This window comes from Morone saxatilis, unplaced genomic scaffold (assembly GCF_004916995.1).
Source record: "Morone saxatilis isolate NCDOM2014 unplaced genomic scaffold, NCSU_SB_2.0 Contig15, whole genome shotgun sequence".
NCBI lineage: Eukaryota > Metazoa > Chordata > Actinopteri > Moronidae > Morone > Morone saxatilis.
The window spans coordinates 11,242,005-11,260,076 of NW_023339707.1; the positions used below are offsets into that span (position 1 = coordinate 11,242,005).

An 18,072-nucleotide genomic window follows, 5' to 3' on the forward strand; every position below is an offset into this window, starting at 1 on the left:
CATGTCAAAGACATGAATGTGCTGAGACAAGTTAGGTAACGTTAATTTCCAGAGAAACTGTCAAAAAAGTGATGCACACTAATTGGATTCATATCAAAATCAAATATCTACCGCACATATTGAGCTGAACTTTTTTTAATCTGATCTAATATGATCCCTACAACGTTTGGTGAAATTAAATAATACAGTTCAACTAGTTGTAGTATACAGTTGTATGTGTGGAGACAGAGGTGTTGATTCAAATCAGTGCTCATTTTCTAGACTAGTTGTGTTGTCAAGCACTCAGTGCTATTTAGTTTACTTGTAAATACTGTTTGATTCTAACAGAACACTCTTTCACGTTTCATAATTTTGCTGTGTGTGACTCAAATAGGCAGTTACTATCTTATGTGTAGCCCAGAAACTGACAAAGGTTTTTTTTCATGTTTTATTAGCTCATCTTTTTTTTCTGTTTCTTCATTTTTCTCTTTTTTTGGTCTTTGCGCACATTTGCATATTGATGTATTTTGCTATTTTTGTTCTCATGTAAGTCCTAAATTACCTTCTAAAATTCTTCTAAAAATGGTTTAAAAAATGGTTTCAGAGCTGACAGACAGTATTGCTCTAGTACTCTACTTGTTACTGTTTGTAGATCTGCTATCTGGCACACCTCTTGTTATTGTGTTTGCTTAAGCATTACAGAACACACATCAATGAGTTGTCCAGTCATAAATAGTTTTGATGGGGATGGCAGATTTTCCATTTCAGGCTCTGCCTTATCTTAAGCAGCAGGTCAAAAAGTGTATGCCTCTCACAGTAGGTGTAGTGGTCCAGTTGACAGTTCAGTCCTTCCAGAGAGGGTGACCGCATCTCCATGGCCTGATAAGGGCTGTGCAGAGGCTGACACCAGAGGAAAGAGGAGAGGCTCCAGTGGCAGGAATGCTGGGAGTACAGAGAGAAGGAACTAACCGCCCCCCTGGATCAGCTGCAGCAGCTCTTAAAGAGTGAGCACATTCATCTAGACAGGCTGTAAACTTTTAACATCTCCATAGCAGTGGAGGTGACCCACAGCTACAGCAATCAGAGACATGTACAGTCTATGTGCACCTTTAAATCATAACACACATTAATGCACACACAATAAAGTGTCAATCTTTTGCAGTTTACCCCTTGTAAGGTTTGATATGTACAGACGGTCCGATGAGTCAGAGTGAAGAATCACTTCCTTGTTGCTCTATCAGCCCCCCTCGAAGCTCCATAGCTCTTCTGGGAGCTTCGCATTTAGCTATATTTTAGTGATTTACAAGTGTTAATAACAGACATGCCTCAAGGATTGTGTTTTCTGAAAATTTTAGGTTTGCAAACAAATTCTCTCCAGTAGTGGTTCGACTTTTTCACCATAACTTTTCACAAGTATCAACATGTTTTAGTTTTTACAGTCTAATGCCAAAAGTATGGCAAAGCCCCAAAACACATGCACTGATTTGTCCTCAGAATACGCCGTTAAACCATCTCTATGTGCAGCTGTAGCATTTTTTTTCCCTCTCATTCAAAGCTGTAAGTGTTTTGCATTGTGTATATTGGGCCTGTGTTTGGGATTTCATAGGTTAGAGTGTGTGCAGAGGCAGCCACAGGTGTGAATGCCATGTGACTGAGGTCAAGAAGGGTAAAGTGAGAGTGTTCAGCTGTCTGCCTAGATCACTATGAAAGAGGAGAATGTTGGAAAGGTACCAAGCAGCAATGTTGAGAGTGTATATAGTGAGCCTAGTAACAAACACTGTTACCAACACAACCTTAAGTATGTGTGTGTATGTGTGTGTGTGTGTGTTTTCATTGGGTATTTAGCTGCTTCTGCCTCTGAGTGCAGTGAGATGCTTTTGCAGATGCAGGGATTAAACCTGCTGATTCTAAGCTGCAGGATATGTTTTAGATTTTGTCCTACCCAGTGTGTACACATGTGTTCAAACTCGTCAGGAAAGTTGTCACATCTGAAAACATCTTTATTTAATTTTTTATTTTTTTTTCAGTGTATTGCTCCATTTCGCAATAGTGCAAAATTCAATATTTTAAAGTTCTTCATAAATAACAAACATATCATAAATAAACAATTATCACCACATTGAAACAAACTTAAAAAAACCAAACTACAGTCACGTTGAAATTGCACAAATGGATTTAAGGTAAGCAATCTTTCTATTTACATTTCGATCAGCAGAATGGAGGCCAAAGTCTTTTGGTTTCGTGTGCCTTTCTCTGGAAGTCTTCACAGAATAACATCTCCATAAGACCATCATAGCCCCTATTCTACTGGGTCCGCTCTAACAAATGAAAAATAAGGTAGTTTTATAAGATAAACAGAACCGGATTAACAAAATCCTTCAAAAAAAAAGAAAAGAAAGAAAGACAACTTCTCAGAAGTTTGGAATGGTATCACTGCGCTACACATGAACTGAACTGAACTTGGGTATGAACGGAGTCAAAAAGACTCAAAGTGATCCATTTATGTTAGACAATGCAAGTTCAGTGGTGACATTCTCAAATCACCCACCACAGGTTATATAGCCAGTATATTTGTGGCTAATTATACAGTTGTTTCTTGTTCAACTTGCAATAAAGTTGGGTCCGTTTCAACAATGAGGTAATAAAACAAGACACCACACTTGATGTAGTGTGGAAGAGAATATGACAGCACCAAGTGTCAACAGCATTACTCATTAGTGTCGAGTGTTGGTATACTGTAGGTAAACTAGTACTTGCTGCTTTATTGTCAGATTAAACTGCCATGTGTCCCAAGAATTATATCCACCTCCATTTCCATTTTAAAAATAACTGAGAAGTAGGATAAAGACTGGTCGACAGGTTTGCAAGCAACTAAAGCCTTTTGCACAAATGTAGTGGACATTAGGTGCAGTTTCATGTGAGATTATGCTTGTGGCAGTGAAGAAACATTAAGAAATGCAAATGAAACGCTGCATATCAAAATGCAACAATCAGTCCTCTTAACCAGGAGAAACTCCGAATGCACACAAACCGAACAACTACCTCTCTCACACACTTACACATTCTCTTTGTCATTTCCATTGACGATATGCACGTTACACACCTAAATAAATATATTAAAAACACTCTTAAATAGGCAAATGTCTGATCTGTTTGCTTCTCTAAGCCTCTTTAAAACAGAATATATTAGAATTTATACATTTTTATAAATAATACATATAAGTTCAACATAATTATTCTCTGTTTATATATATAGATATATATAAAAAAAGAGTCAAACTCATTTACAGTTCTGAGGGCCTAACGTTTCTGTGTTGTTGGTGTCCATGCTCTCTTGCAGTGTGGGAAGGGTTTACAACATTGCCTGTTACTGCCACCTACTGTGGCATAGCAGCACTACAACATTTTTATCCTCCTGTTGGGAGTCAATGCCAATATGTAAACATGCATGGTATAACCAGTCGAAAGCTACATTCCAAAAGTAAAATCATTCTGTTTCTCTTTTTTGTACATTATTGCAAAAAATCCTGACATCAAAAGAAAAAATCTTGCAGAGGACAACAACATCAAACCAAAAACATTTACATTACACATGACAGAATTAAGTGTCCACCACGTTTCACGATGAGTGTGTCAAACACTGTGGGAGTGGTGGGGGGAAAAAAGCGGGGCTTGAGGAAAGATCGGTTATTGTTAATACATCTGTGTACTCTTGAAGAGAGTGGGAGCTGGAGGTGGAGCTGTACAGTGGAATATCAGGCATCCAGGCAGATACAGGGCAGTCCAGAACTAATGGCAAACTTAGTGGAGAATAGGCAGATTGGTTTGACTATGAATATAAAAAAATCTTTCAGTAATCATCTGGCATCCCTTACATATTCATGAAAAATTTAGTTATGTGTGGCACATGTCTTTTGAGATAACAGAGTGCTGCATATTAATGTTTTCAAAAAGTGCCTAGATTGTTTAATTTAAGTTCATGACTTATTTTGTGATTTTTTTTTTTGACCAATCATGACCAAGAGTGCCACTAATTCTGAAGGGTTCTGTATATTAACCAAGCCAGGAGCCTTATCCACACCTTCCCTCTGTTTCTTCTCTTCCCTCCATCCATTTACCTGTCCACTCCCGCCCTCTTCCTCCTCCCAGTCTCAAACCGAGCAGTTGCGTCTCTTCCCAGAGCCAGTCTGGGCTGTAGCAGCAGAGGCTGAGGTCAGCCAAGCGGTGACCCCGTGTCAAAGGCTGGTGGAGGAAACAGAGAGGGTTGGCGAGGAGGGCGGTGGGAAGTTTAGTAGCTCCAGCACGGCCACGCCCACACTGCTGCGTCGCGTGAACATGCAGGAGGCGGCGACCCATTTGTTGCTGCGTGGGTTGTACTTCTCGATGGAGTTGAGACTGGAGCTGCCGTCGTTACCTCCCACTGCGTATAACCAGCCATCCATAGCCACAAGGTCATGCGTGCTCCTGGAAGCAGGGGAAAAAAAAACTAATTCAGTATCTAAATTCCACATGTACTGTGCAGCCATATTTTTTAAAACACCGCATTGTGATTTTTTAAGCTCTTATCTGGATATTTTGCTCAATCCTGCTAACTCCAGGATGTATTACAGAGTGCCAACAGATGGCAGCATCTGTTGAGTGACGGTAGATGGAGCTTTGCATGAGCTTCATCAGTGATTGTGTTGAAAAACGGAAAGATCAGTAAAGAGACTTATAAACATAACCTTACATTTATTTATGAGTGATGTATCTTATCATTCTTTTTATTTACATTCGCCATCATTTCCCTGTTAATCTTTTATATGATGCTGAACTGTGACTGTGAGCACTTGGTAAAGTCGGTCTCAATATGAGCTGTATATATTAATCATTGATCATCCTTCTGACGTTTATTAATAATTATGAAATATTACCACAATGGTTTATGAACATGTGATGAGTTAGTGGTACGGGGGCTAAAAGCCATGCGTAATGACAGCTGTTCTGATACTACAAGTATCGTAATGCAAACGGTTGTTTAATGGTGTTTACACATCCATTTATGGATCATTGTGGAAGCGGAAATTAAGCTCATGCACTAATTTCCACAATGATTGAGAAACAGAATCAGGCATATGTGCGATTTTTCAAATCTGGCACAAAATGCGTATGCATATTTTTGTCTTTGTGCGTACGCACAGTTTTAGTCATGAATCTACACAGAATTTTATGAATCTGGCCCCAGGAAGTGCCAATAATACTACTAGTTCATTATTAATTGTAGGACCAGTGGAAAAGTTAATGGTTTGTTAGCAGAGACAATAAAAAGAGATCTTTTTGCAACATCAATGAGGATTTTCAAAAGTTCCAGATTATTTTGGCCAAAACAATTATTCTGTAATGTTTTCAAATTGCCACATTGCGTAAAATGGTGTCCAAGAGTGATAGATTAGTGGTCAATACAGTGTGATGTTTTGAACTGTGTAAATGGAGCCACTCAGCAACAGGATAAGAAAGGCATTCCAAGCCACACAGCTGACTAACACATGGGTTATTCATGGAGCTGCACAGTCAACTGTTGTCAGGTTTCCCTGCTCCTACAGTATAACGACTCACACACAAGAAAGTGTATGTGTGTGTCCAGGGGCCTCTGCTGGTGTGTCCTCAAATCCAAGACCAAGCTACATCTCTAAAGCTCCCTCCCTGATGATGTTTTTTTTAATCAATACAATGCTGCGAGTGTGTGAATGCATGCCCACTTTGATAATCACCCGCAAGACAAGTTTCATCCTCTAAAAAAATTAGAAATAGTCTACTGTTATGGAAAATAGGTCATTTGATGTTTATGCCGTAAGACGGTTTAGGCAGTTAGGAAGACATCCAAATGCCCCAAATCCCTCGCCTTCAAGAGTAAAGATTTTCCACAGAGCAAAATAATCACAGCAGGGGTACCCATTTGACAAGCTCCATGAAGATAGCGCTACAGTTTTGTTCTTTCGCTTTTCAAAAAGGAGATTTTATCTTCTTCTATTTAGGTTAAGGCAATTCTGGGATTTTGAAACACTGTGGTACCCCAGTGTTTCTCAAATACAAATCAGCCGAGTTCATCCCCCTGCCACACAATGGTGTCACATGTTCATTATGAAGCCTAAAAAGAAGTATAAAAGCTTTACAAGCCTTAACGAAAATGTATAGCGTAGTTGAAGGCCGATGCATTTCAGCCTTTCATTACTGTGAGCTGAACTTTTGGAAGATGGAACAGTAGAACCGGGTCATCCTGATGGCTCAGTTGACTAAGGTGTGTCTCATTTCATTAAATTAATTTAATTAAATTCCCTTGATCCATCACAAGTCCTTCATCATATCTCATCTCCTCACCCATCTTTTCTCTCTTTCTCTCTCAACTGCACAGTATCATAAACAAATACATTTAGCTGCAAGCTGCTTCATTAATCGCTCTGGTGGCTCTCGTCTCTAAAATCTGACGAGGGGGTTGTCCATGTCAAACATTTATCTCTGTAGAGCTTATGATTGCTTTCACTCTCTCATGTTTGAAGTGAGTTGCTATAGTTAGAAATGTTGTATTTGCTACATTGTTCACATTTGTTAGAGTTGATTTCACACACAGCTGTTTTTTAAAGTCGCATTTCCACTGCAGGAGCCTCCCCAGGGACTATTAACCTTTGGAGGAACTCAGTGTATTTCCACCACAGGAACCAGGGTCTAAATTAAGTTCTATTTTACCCCCCCGCCCCAAAAGTCCCTGCTCAGGGGGTTCCAAAAGTACAGGAACTTTGGGGGTGGGTTAGACATTTTATTTTATTTTTTCAAAATCTGCAGCTGAAAACTAGTTTGTTTTTTGTTCACTGTGCTTCAACATGGAGTTACAGAAGAAAGCATACAATAGATGGACTGACAACGAAGTCCAGGCATTTTTATTCACTGGACCTGGACGCGACCATATATATATTTATATAAATTATGGGTGGAGGCTAACCTTCGTATGTTCATGGGGGCCACTCCCTCCCAGGTGTTAGTCTTGGGGTTGAACCGCTCTACAGAGTTCAGGCAGCTGGTGCCGTCATTCCCTCCTGCGACATACAGCATGCCGTCCAGCACGGCCACCCCGGCACTGCTGCGCCGACTCAGCATGTTAGCAATGGCTGTCCATGTGTTGCTCTGTTTATTAAACAAAGAGAGACTGAGCATTGGTCACATGTTCATAGATTCATAAATAGTGTATGATTTTCCTCCACAATTTCTTGATCCTGGCAACAGACAAGTTGCTTTGATGATAAATTTAACAGCATAGAATTTACCTGGGGGTCATATTTCTCCACCGTTGCGAGATGTGAGGAGCTGTCATAACCTCCCACTGCATACAAGTTGCCATCTGGAGGGGAAAAGGGAGTAAACACTCAGAATGTAAATATTAGCAGATGAATACCAAGTTGGCAACTCCCTCTTGATTTCAGACATCAAAATGCAGACAGCGCTATATAAACACACAGTAGAACAGCGTGTTCATAACATTATGTTGTGGCAAGTTCCTACCCAGAGTTGCTACTCGGACGTATCTCCTACGGGTGCTCATGGCAGCTATTGAGGTCCATGTACTAGTCAGAGGGTCGTAACGCTCTGCACTGAAAGAGGAGAAAAAGACTTGAACATAACGACACTGTAGGGTTGGCCTATTGACATAAACTGAACTGTCTTTAAGACCTGGGGCCTCATTTATAAAACAGACTTAATCAATTCTGATCGTAAGTATGACTCACATATAAGTAGTTATTTATAAAACCTAACATTGATATGGAAATGATCTTATCTATCTATATTGCACTATTATATATAGAAATATTAGCTTTTTCATTTTGTTCTCTGTACTTTCAGCAGTGAGTTACACATGAACGCAAAGGGAAACCTCTAACTGCATACTGCCATTAGAAACTGAGTACAATTAGCTGATAATTGGCATAATCAACCACCGTAGTAGTAATCAATACACACACGTTATGATACTATTAATCAAACCAATAATAGCAATCAACGTCAGACAACCTTATCATACTTTGTGGTGTAGTGGTGATAGTATGTTAAAAAAGACCCATAGCAGTTTAAAGTGTCCTCTGCTTTCTCCAGGAAAACCTATTATGACAAATTATCTTTAAAAAATATCACATAACAATTCCGTACGTGTCTGTAAAAGAACAAAACTAGAAACAGAACATAAAATGTATCATATGTTGACAGTCTTCTTGTCAATTTAGCATCAGTGTAATCCATTAAAATAAACTGTATTTCTGTACAGACATAACATGTTGTTGTCTCAACTCGCCAGCCTCCATTGGTCAGCTGTGCTTAGTGGGAGAAGACAGCGGGACTGAGAGTCGAACCGTTTAAAAAATGAAAATGTCTAAGGTAAGGTAAGTGCTGGTTGGTGGATCAAATAAACACTGAATTAAACACAATCATAGCATAGTTAATTCAGTCTATCGCCTGTGTATCTTTTGGTCCATCCGAGCACACCGTCAGAAATGATCAAAGACTAAATTCAAGTATAAATCTAAGAACATGTTTATAAATGAGGCTCCTGGCCTAAAAAAACAGCGTCTAGACAAACAAAAATGTTGCAACAACATTCAACAGCGTATCAAATCTATCAGGAATGTTCAGCATTCATCACCAAAATGTCTGTCTGTGTGTACCTATTGAGGCAGGAAGCTCCATCATAACCTCCAGCAGCGTACAGCAGGCCATGTAGGACGGCTACACCCAAACAGCTTCGCCGTGTTCCCATGGAAACCTCAGGTTGCCAGGAGTTAGTGATGGGGTCGTAGGACTCCACGGTGGCGAGGTCTGAGGTTCCATCATACCTGAAGAGGTGTGGAATTAAATGATTCAGAAAGGGCTATTTAATGATTGAGGGACAACATGGCCTTAAATACATTAAAAAAATAAATGTCAATAGTAGAACGTTAAACAGGCATTTTGCATTAAGAAAAGCTGTTAGAGCTTATCAAGAGCACAAGGAATGAATAGTTTGTGTTTCACTCAGGATCATTTTACATGTAAATCAGCTACATGTTCCTCCTGCCAAAGCTTTACAAAAGTTAGCTTTACTTCAGATCACACAATGCAATGTTTGAGTAATAGAGGAGATGGTTGGTTAACTAGTTTTAGGTCAAAGGTCAGTACTGTTCTCACCACTCACCCTCCGACAGCATAAAGTCTGTTCCCAATGGCTGCGACGCCCACCCGTGCCCGCCGAGTGGACATGGATGCCACCATGTGCCAGCGATCTGTCCTGGTGTCGTACGCCTCACAGTCTCCATGGATGGCAAACAGGCTGCCTCCACCTGCAGACACACACACACACACACACAGTATGTTGAAAAAAAAAAACCTTTGACGTAAAGCAGTCATTTGATAAAATAAAATAATAATACTAATAATAATAATAATAATATGGAACATGATTTTTGCCAATAAGTGCAAAGGTTGTAGGGTTTTGTGATGATTTTGGCAGATACCCAGGTTGACTCCTGGGCTCAGTTCAGGATCAAGTTGTAGTCTTTATTGTGGTTCAGAAATGGCTCTTTTTAAAAAAAAGTATCTTTATATACTGTATGAAAAAGTATGTTGTAAGTACAAATATTTAGGCTTAAGACCAAAGAATAACCTGTAATTTACTGTATTTGCTATTTATATGGTTTAGTTTAAAACTTTGAAGCTATGCAAGGAGACGGTAGTAAAACATTAACTAAATTACATATTGTAATATTGTGAAACAGTATCTCTATGAATACTGTGACAATATTTCAAGGGGAAATCGCTGATTGTAAGGCAGGTGCTGTCAATTTAAAGTAAATTTGAGATTTATATATCACAGGTACCTGAGTTACAAATGGGCTTATTAGAACCTGCGTAAGCAACGTTTTTCTATGCTCAGTATCTAATGAATCAAACTTAAGCACACCATCAGAAATGACCTTAAGACTCAAGTGTAAATCTAAGAACATTTTAATAAATGAGGCCCCTGGGAAACATTTAAGCTATTATATTACAATACTATAAAAATCAGAGTCTAGTCTCTTATAATTATATCAGTATTTTTATCTCCCAGCTGTAAAAAAGCTGAATGAGTAACATCAGAGGCTAAAGTTAATTGATGTGTGGCCTAAGTGTACCCTAATGGGTACCTTCAGGGGCACACTGACCAACGGCGAAGAGCACAGGGCTGGCGCCCTCACAGCGTCGCGGGCGTGTCCGGCTGTTGCTGAGGACTCCCCTCTGCTCAGGCATCAGGTGATACTTGAGAGCCTCAATCAGCAGGTCCTTGCACTCCGAGTGGTGACGCACCAGCAGCTCCGTGTCCACATTGCTCATTAGAAAGTCTCGCCTCAGCAGCGGCAGCCGCACACACTTCATCAGCTAAAGGGGCAGAGGGAAGGCGGTAAGGGTGAGTTAGGGTCAAGAGAGGAGGAATGGAGGAAATGTGATGGACCTGTTTTTTAGATTATAGTCAACACTATCACCCTGATTTCCTCAGGTGAGAGGAGACAAGTCTTACCCAAGGTACGTGTTGCCTGCGTCCATCGATATCATGTTTCACCCAGCTCAACACAGCCCGGTACACTTCCTCTTCAGATGGCACGTTGAGATTGTCACTGGAGATCAAATCCAGGACCTGGATGGAACAAACAGCAGATGGGTAGAGACATTTATAATCAATTACAAGAGAAACTTAAAATTCAAACTCATAGTGCCTTTAATTCAACGGTGACCATCAGAGAAGCACTTGCAGAAGCAAAAAGCAGAGCAAACATGTCAACACACAGGATGTTGTATCTGACGTTATCTGCTGAACTGTTGCCTCTCTTCCTTCCTCCTCTCTTCTCTCACTTTGTTTTCTGTGCTTAAAATGTAAGACTAAAGGGCAGAGCTCTGTTTTGTCTGCATCGTTTCAAAATTAAATTAAATTGAATCCACTAGGGTTGCAAACTGTAAGCACTTTCGTTCGTTCCAACCACTTGTTGGTAATGTTAACTAACAATTGATTAATTGTAATAAACAAAAGCATAAAAAGGTTCATTTCGACAGCAAAATAATGCATATTTTCTGACAGCACTGCATAGCCCATTAAACATATTAAGCTGTGGAGGCCTAGATATATTAGACACGTCATTGAATATGAGGTTACATGTGGTGTGTGCTGATAAAAATAATTTCCGCTAGCATGTAGTCTAATAAGACACTCAAACAACCAAATGAAACCCTGCAACAAGAGAATAGAACAAATATCTAATTCTGATAGCTCGAATATAATAGGAGACATGTTGTTCATATTTCAGATTATTATTAGATAGTAGATCGATTCAATTACAACTGTTCGATCAAATTCTCGATCGTCAATTAATCGTTATCGTCCTAAAAATCAAAAAATGTTTAATGAAGTGAAACAAATCATTTCAGGCACCATTTTAACTTTGACCATTAACTCATAAATGCCCGTTTGTTATATTAAGGTCTGTAAGTGTGTAGCGGTTCTGTGATATATTTAAGTTACCACTGCGTGTGTGTCAAAACGAGTGCTGCAGTCTGAGTGGCTGGCTGGCTCTGCTCTCAGATTCAACCCAAAGCTGGCAGGGCTGGGTGGGGCCAGAGCAGCCAGCTGCTGCTACTGTCTTGCTGGCCAGATCAGGGCAACAGTTAGCAGCCTCCCAGGAACAGCGTCCACTAATCCACAGTCACACTGAGAAATACTGCTGCTGCCCCACCCTGCAGTCCCCCTTATCTCTGCATACACACACTGCATCACATTAACTCAAACAATGTTTGTGTGTGTGTGTGTGTGTGTGGAGGAGATGTAAAAGGAAATTGGTTTTAGGAGTGTATTAACTGTGCTTGTTGTATGGCGGCAAGCATGAGAGACGTACGAATGAAAAAGGGTTTCAGCTGTGTCAAGATGTCCTTATACACTACACACACCGTAATTACAATGCATCCATCCTTTGTCTACATAATGCCACCAATATGTGACGCTACATCACTGAAGCATCACCAAAGCAGACTAGTCACTGCCATGTCATGCCTTGCCACTTCCTTCACAGAACATGGAAAGAAATATGGGGCATATTTCACAGCTCTGTGAACTCAGAGTCCTTTAGAGCAGGAAGTACATAAATTCATATCTGGCGTGGATTTAGACGCAGACAGACACAGAACAGCTGCAGACAGAATGGGGCGGTGAGCCAAAGGAAAAGAGAGATAAAAGAATAGAAACAAAGAAAAGAAAATGGTCTATTTTTAATCTGTCTTTATGCAGCTTAACTTGAACTGTTTTAATGGACTGTGCCCACACTCCTATTGCAGATTCAGTCTCAGGGCTTTGAAGGCCACAGACAGAGAGACTGAAGCACAATCTCTTTACTTTACTGTGGGGATTGTTCCTTGGAGACACAAGGAGATGGGAAAGTGATGCTGCCAGCTGTTTGTTACTTGTTTTCACCACTGTTTTAATTCCTTGTCACCTGGAAAGGCTCAACAGGCATTTGTTTGAAAAGGAAACCATTTCCTGTAAGACATGATGCAGTTTTTTCCTTTATCAAAACCCTTCTTACATTCGCCTACAGGAACGTGTCTCCTGCTGGACTTTTACATGTAATCTGAAATCTTGAGGCTATTTATTAAAAATATAAAAAACAACTAAAAATTATGCTTATACTTTAAATCCTCAAGCCGTTTAACTCCTGTAATAACAAACAGGAGTCCTGCAGACTTGTAAATCAATTTTGGAGTGGGACCTCCCTTTTGTTTAAATTTGGAAAGGAGACTGTGCCTACATTGTTTCTTTAACCTTTATTTAACAATCAAGGTAGTTTCTCTGGGAACAATGCCCTCGCTCAACACACATTTACACCTAAAGGCTGCCAGTGCAACCACAGTCTGACCTGTGGTCGATGAGCAGCTCCACTGGAGCAGTTGGTGCCAGGGGCTTTGCTTATGTCAGCAGTTGACGAAATGGCTAACACTGATTTAGCAAGCCTAAATCTAACATAAATGCCCCAAAATTTTGCTCTATATGGTAGCAGTAAAAAATATCGGAACCAAAGAAGAAACCCTCATTAAGTATATGAATCAGACAGAGACGTAAACAATGGCGTTATTTTCCATAAACAGTACAGCGGTTGTGGAAATGTCACTAGCTTTGCGTAACTACCGTTTCCAGGACAGGAACAGTGCTGTCACTGCTGTGCCCAGCTGATGAATAAGTGATAGTTTGGCTACGCTGATGTGCCACATGAAGTAGTCCACAGCAGCACACCGGGAAGATAAAACCACAAGAGACAGTGATAGATGTAGCTAGCTGAGGAAGGAGAGAGGTCCACCTAATAACTGTTAAAAACACATCGGCACACTTGTGGCCACTTCCCTCGAGGAGCCTCTGATGAAAAACATGACGATACATGTACTAGTGAGGAAAAGGTGATAAGCATGCAGGACCTAAATGAAGTGCTTCATCTTTGTGTTTTCTTTGTCATATTTATTAGCAACTAGATGAATTACTCAAGTAGAGCCACTGAGGGGTAGTAAGCAGCAAGTTGTTAAACCAAAAGTCAATAATTTTTTGTCGTTAACTAATAATGAATTACATTTTAAGGTAATATATAATATGACTCCCACCAGTGTTTCTGCCTACTGGTCAGTGGCTTTTAGATTGAGGAAAGATCCCCTTGGGTTGGCTATAACAATGCTGCTAAATGGTAAGTATATCACCATTATGACTCGCAAACAGAGGAAGCAATTTCCAGTAGCCAGATGTACCACTGTATATTTCCTCCATGAATAACCCCCTGTGAAACTACTGTCTATAAAAAGCACCAGTTGGCAGAAGATACAGCAGGAGAAAGACAAAGCTTCACCCCTACCTGTTTCAGTGGCAGCAGCATGAACTCTTCTGTCTTGGACACCTCTACAAAGTGCTGCAGGACATACTTGTGTGCGGACTTAAGCAGGTCGCTGCAGGAGTGCGTGTCAGCGAATCCTCGGATGCCCAGGCAGTTGGAGGGGTCCAGCTGGCTGAGGAGGAACTTACAGCAGGCGTCCCGCACCCCGTTGAGCTGCAGCAGGCTGGCTGCTGGGAGCAACGTCTAGGAAGAGTTGAATTTCAGGTGGAAATACACCGTGAGTCGTGAGAAATAGGAATCAAATCAAGATGATAGATTTGACCATCTTCTCTATAGATCTGAAATCGTCCACCCTACCTGCACGTTGCCTTCCCCGACCACAATCTCTGCTGTGTAGGCATACTGGACCAGCTGCTCCAGAGCCTGAGAGTCAATGTCATGTAGGGTCACATGGGTCTGCCGACTCTCCGACATCTCATCTGCATGACCACACAGAACGAGGGTGGTTATATTTTTTTCCCACAAGTTATAACCAGTAAAAAGCCTCCCTGTTCCTAATGTATACAGAACTGCTGCCAAATGTGAGCATTGCTCATTTGTTGCTGTCCGTTTAATAAGCTGTGTGTGTGGAGGATTTTGAAATTCCTGAGTCTATACACTCTTGCCCAGTGTGGGTGTTCCTGCAGAACTGTCAGGAGGTTCTATATCAACAGTCGAATGTTTAATCTCCTCTAGTTTGAAGAAACTGCAAACATAATATCTGCAAGAGGAGCTGTGCTTTTGCTGTTTGAATGATCATGAATGATCAAAGATCAGCAGATTCTGTTAACATGGGCTGATTAGGGACTCAGACGAGAGGAAGCCTAGCAGCTGGGTCTCAAAGCCAGACAACTGACTGTCTGGAGACACATTGTACCTTCACAAAGGTCTAGTGCCAGGAGGAAATCTGAGACTCACAGACCTCATCTGACCACCTGTGCCCCAGACAGGAAGATGGGGAAGGAAGCAATGATGCTGAAAGGATGAGCTGGCGAGTTGTTGTGTCATCAAACTCTGAGCAACAGAGCAATATTATATGTTGGCATGATGTCAGAGCTTCCAATGTCGGAGGCATGCAACATCGATTTTAGGGATAAAAGCACAAAGTGAAGCGCAAACAGGGGACAACGTGGACTGAACTCACTGGTAAACATAGCGTGGAAGTAGGGGCTGCAGGATGCCAGCACCACTTTGTGCGCCTTGATTTCTTTGTTGGAGACATGGAGCACAATGTCACACAGCAAGCCGCGCTGTCGCATCCTGTTCATGGACACGAAAGAGTCGTGGTAGTGCCGCTTTGAATTGTGCGAGATGCTGTGGCCATCGCGGTTGAGCAGCTGCATGCCCCCTTCCATCATGGTGCCTGATGTGGCGGTCGCGGGCTCTTGCCTCGGCCGCACTCTGGGCAACTGAAACATGTAGAAGAACAGTTTCATGTCAGTTAATACGAAGTTATAAAAAAATATATATATTTTGTCATCAGAGAAAATATCCACCTGCAAGGGCTTAGTTTATTTGCAAGGATGCAGGTGTTATGACAGGTGTCCTGAGCAATCATTGTACCCAGTGTTCCTGTTATAGTACCCATCCTGACAGCTATGACAATTTCAGTACAATTACAAAGTGTAGTAAGTTGGCTGGCCTGGTTATTTGACATTCAGTGTCAAGACTGATTAAATTGCATTACGACAAAAGGAAGAAGATGGACATTATTTCATAAACTAGAATAAAATCAATGCATGCTTCTCATCTATTGGACTGTCTTGGTTTGTCTAATTGCACTGACTGCAGACTAATGAATTTAATTGCACCAGAATTAGCTGTGAAACCCCCCCACATCACCCCAGCTGCAGCCTCGGACAGGCAGGGTGGGAGGAGAGAAGGATGTAGCCTGAGTTAGCCTTTTCCTTTGTACTCTCATCCGCCCGGCTCTCGGATGGAGAACACACTTCAGAATGTTGCATAACCATCGTCACGCGGCATCTTAGAAGTTGTTGTTTGTTGAATATTTAGGATGCTAAACCGGACATCACAGACGTAAAACAGACTTCAGGAGGAAAATATTTCACTCTTGTACTGAATTTGATGCTATGATACCTTACAAGGTATATGAGCACAAGCCCACTGTTTTAAAAGTGTAAAGTCAGGTACTCTGATGGAGAGTTTTCAAATATTGTGTTGTTTAAAATATCCTTAACTGGGTAAATGAAACTACTATTTTACACCATATAGCCTGCTTTACGGCTTATTTTTCATTTAAAATGAATGATTCCTGTTTGTAAATATACAGACAGGTTTTAGTAACAATAACAAGGTTATTAGGACAAAAAGACAGCCATCACAGCCTCATTAGGGAAAATTTATCAGTTTCAGGTCCAAGAAATGCAACCATCCAGGCTGAGAAACAACAACATAAATATTATTGATTGAGTAAAGTTGAGTTTCTGGTGTCTTACTCCAGTCGAATAGAGAATTCACTGAGTATCAATGCATCATAATTATGTTGTCATCTGTTCAGTGACTATTCTCTTTCTAAATACTCTGCACTGTCCCACTGAGGACCTTCTCAAATGTCACCACAGCTGCCTGGCGACTGGCTTTGGGTCCCATTTTCCGAAACACAATAGACCACAAAAACACACCAGCCGTGTTCCTCTGTGAGGGAACAATCTGCTCTCATGCCCAAGGGAATAACATGAGACAATGCTGCAAATTAAGACATGCATACACAGGAGGTTGAGGCAGAAGTGAAATCACAATTGTCACAGTTAAAACTAACAGAGTAAAGCACTTGTCTTATTCATCTCTTAAAACCTTCCCTTGCCTCTCTGGCTCAAAACCTTGTCTGACATCCACACAACGGGTCTGTGGCTCCTTGACAAACACACACAATCTTGACAGATGAACAAATGTTGCACTGCAATCTATTTTGGACAGAAGGAGGTTTCTATTCATATATCAGCCTCCTTATGTGATCTGAAGAGACCCCAACCCCCACTCCATCTATTTGAATAACAGCAGCTACCAGCTGCAGCAGCAGCAATACTAAGAATGAATGTGTCATTTCTTTACCGGTGGTAGTGTTGCGGTTATCCTTGCAACAGTGTCTTCCTCGGTGTGATGGGGATAAATCAGCAGCTGTCGCAGTCAGATTGGTTTAAAACTGGTACCAGTGTCTGACTATCTGTCCATATTCTGACTGAAGCATACGAGATATGAAGAAAGCCTCTGTTTTGTGCTGTATGCGGTTGACGTCAATGCAAAAAACCTGCATGAGAGCTGCCGTCGGTTTGTTAAGGTGGATCTGGATCTGCCGCAGGTGGAAGTAGCAGCGCTGCTCGTGCTGTTTAAATGTCCTGACGTGGGGCGGAAGAGGCACGCGCGAAGCACACAGGACGTTATTTCTCACGCGCAAATGTCAACTTTTGACAGTGGGTGTTTGTTTATTATGTGACGTGACCCGCGCGACCTTAAGCGCCCCTTTTGTCTGGTCAGAGTCCGGAAGTGCGTTCGATAAATTCACCTCAGCTCGCGCGAAAGGCGGGGTTTAACGGAGAAGCGCCGTAATTTGGTGAGAACCGGAACCGCCCGCAGCAACGGTTAGCACGGACAGTTAAATCAAACAAACAGCGAACGTTTATACACTCATTAACGTTACAGATCCTTTTGTTCGTTTGGTGGTGACTACGCGGCTGTGATTCACTGCTCAAACTAAATAAAAGTAATGTGCTAATGTCACTTTATTGTATGTTTAGGCTCATCGGGTTAGTGAACGTTGGCGGGAGAGTTAAAAGAGAAACACTCACCGACAGCCGTCGTCGGTGTCGATGTGACAGCAACGGTTTCTTCCTGTTTGTAAGCTTGCCCAGCTTTGTGGCTGTATAAGGCAACAATTAAAAACTAACTAGGAGAAATCTCCCTCGTCCACAGCTGCTTGTGTCTCGTGAACACAGCTGTTCATTTAATTTAAACCTCACGTGTGGCATCAAAACACCGCCCGCTCTCCTACCAGCAACTTTGACAGTGTAATTTCGAGGTTGTCGTGGTCGCCGATGGTTTTTATCATTCTGATCCGACTGCTTCTTAGTAATGATTCATTTTGACTTTTACAATTATTATCCAAAACTAAACCAAAAGATGCCCGTAGTGTCCAATTAAAACAATT

General features: G+C 41.2%; 1 protein-coding gene across 3 annotated transcripts; it reads right to left on the reverse strand.

Moving 5' to 3' along the window:
- Positions 1–1,976: 1,976 nt before the first annotated feature.
- Positions 1,977–17,901, reverse strand: klhl17 (kelch-like family member 17). 3 transcript variants are annotated; one of them, XM_035656644.1, is made up of 12 exons: positions 17,714–17,901; positions 15,052–15,316; positions 14,226–14,347; positions 13,890–14,111; positions 10,532–10,648; positions 10,161–10,392; positions 9,173–9,317; positions 8,667–8,834; positions 7,513–7,601; positions 7,278–7,351; positions 6,956–7,137; positions 1,977–4,443 (listed from the first exon to the last, which is right to left on the reverse strand). In XM_035656644.1, exons 2-12 carry the CDS (start codon positions 15,263–15,265, stop codon positions 4,215–4,217), a joined length of 1,794 nt encoding a protein of 597 aa, XP_035512537.1. In that variant the 5' UTR covers positions 15,266–15,316; positions 17,714–17,901; the 3' UTR covers positions 1,977–4,214. The 3 variants fall into 3 exon arrangements, with proteins under 3 accessions (XP_035512537.1, XP_035512538.1, XP_035512536.1); XM_035656645.1 differs by lacking the exon at positions 17,714–17,901 and adding an exon at positions 16,980–17,127 and having other exon boundaries at positions 10,179–10,392; XM_035656643.1 differs by lacking the exon at positions 17,714–17,901 and adding an exon at positions 16,980–17,127.
- Positions 17,902–18,072: the final 171 nt, after the last annotated feature.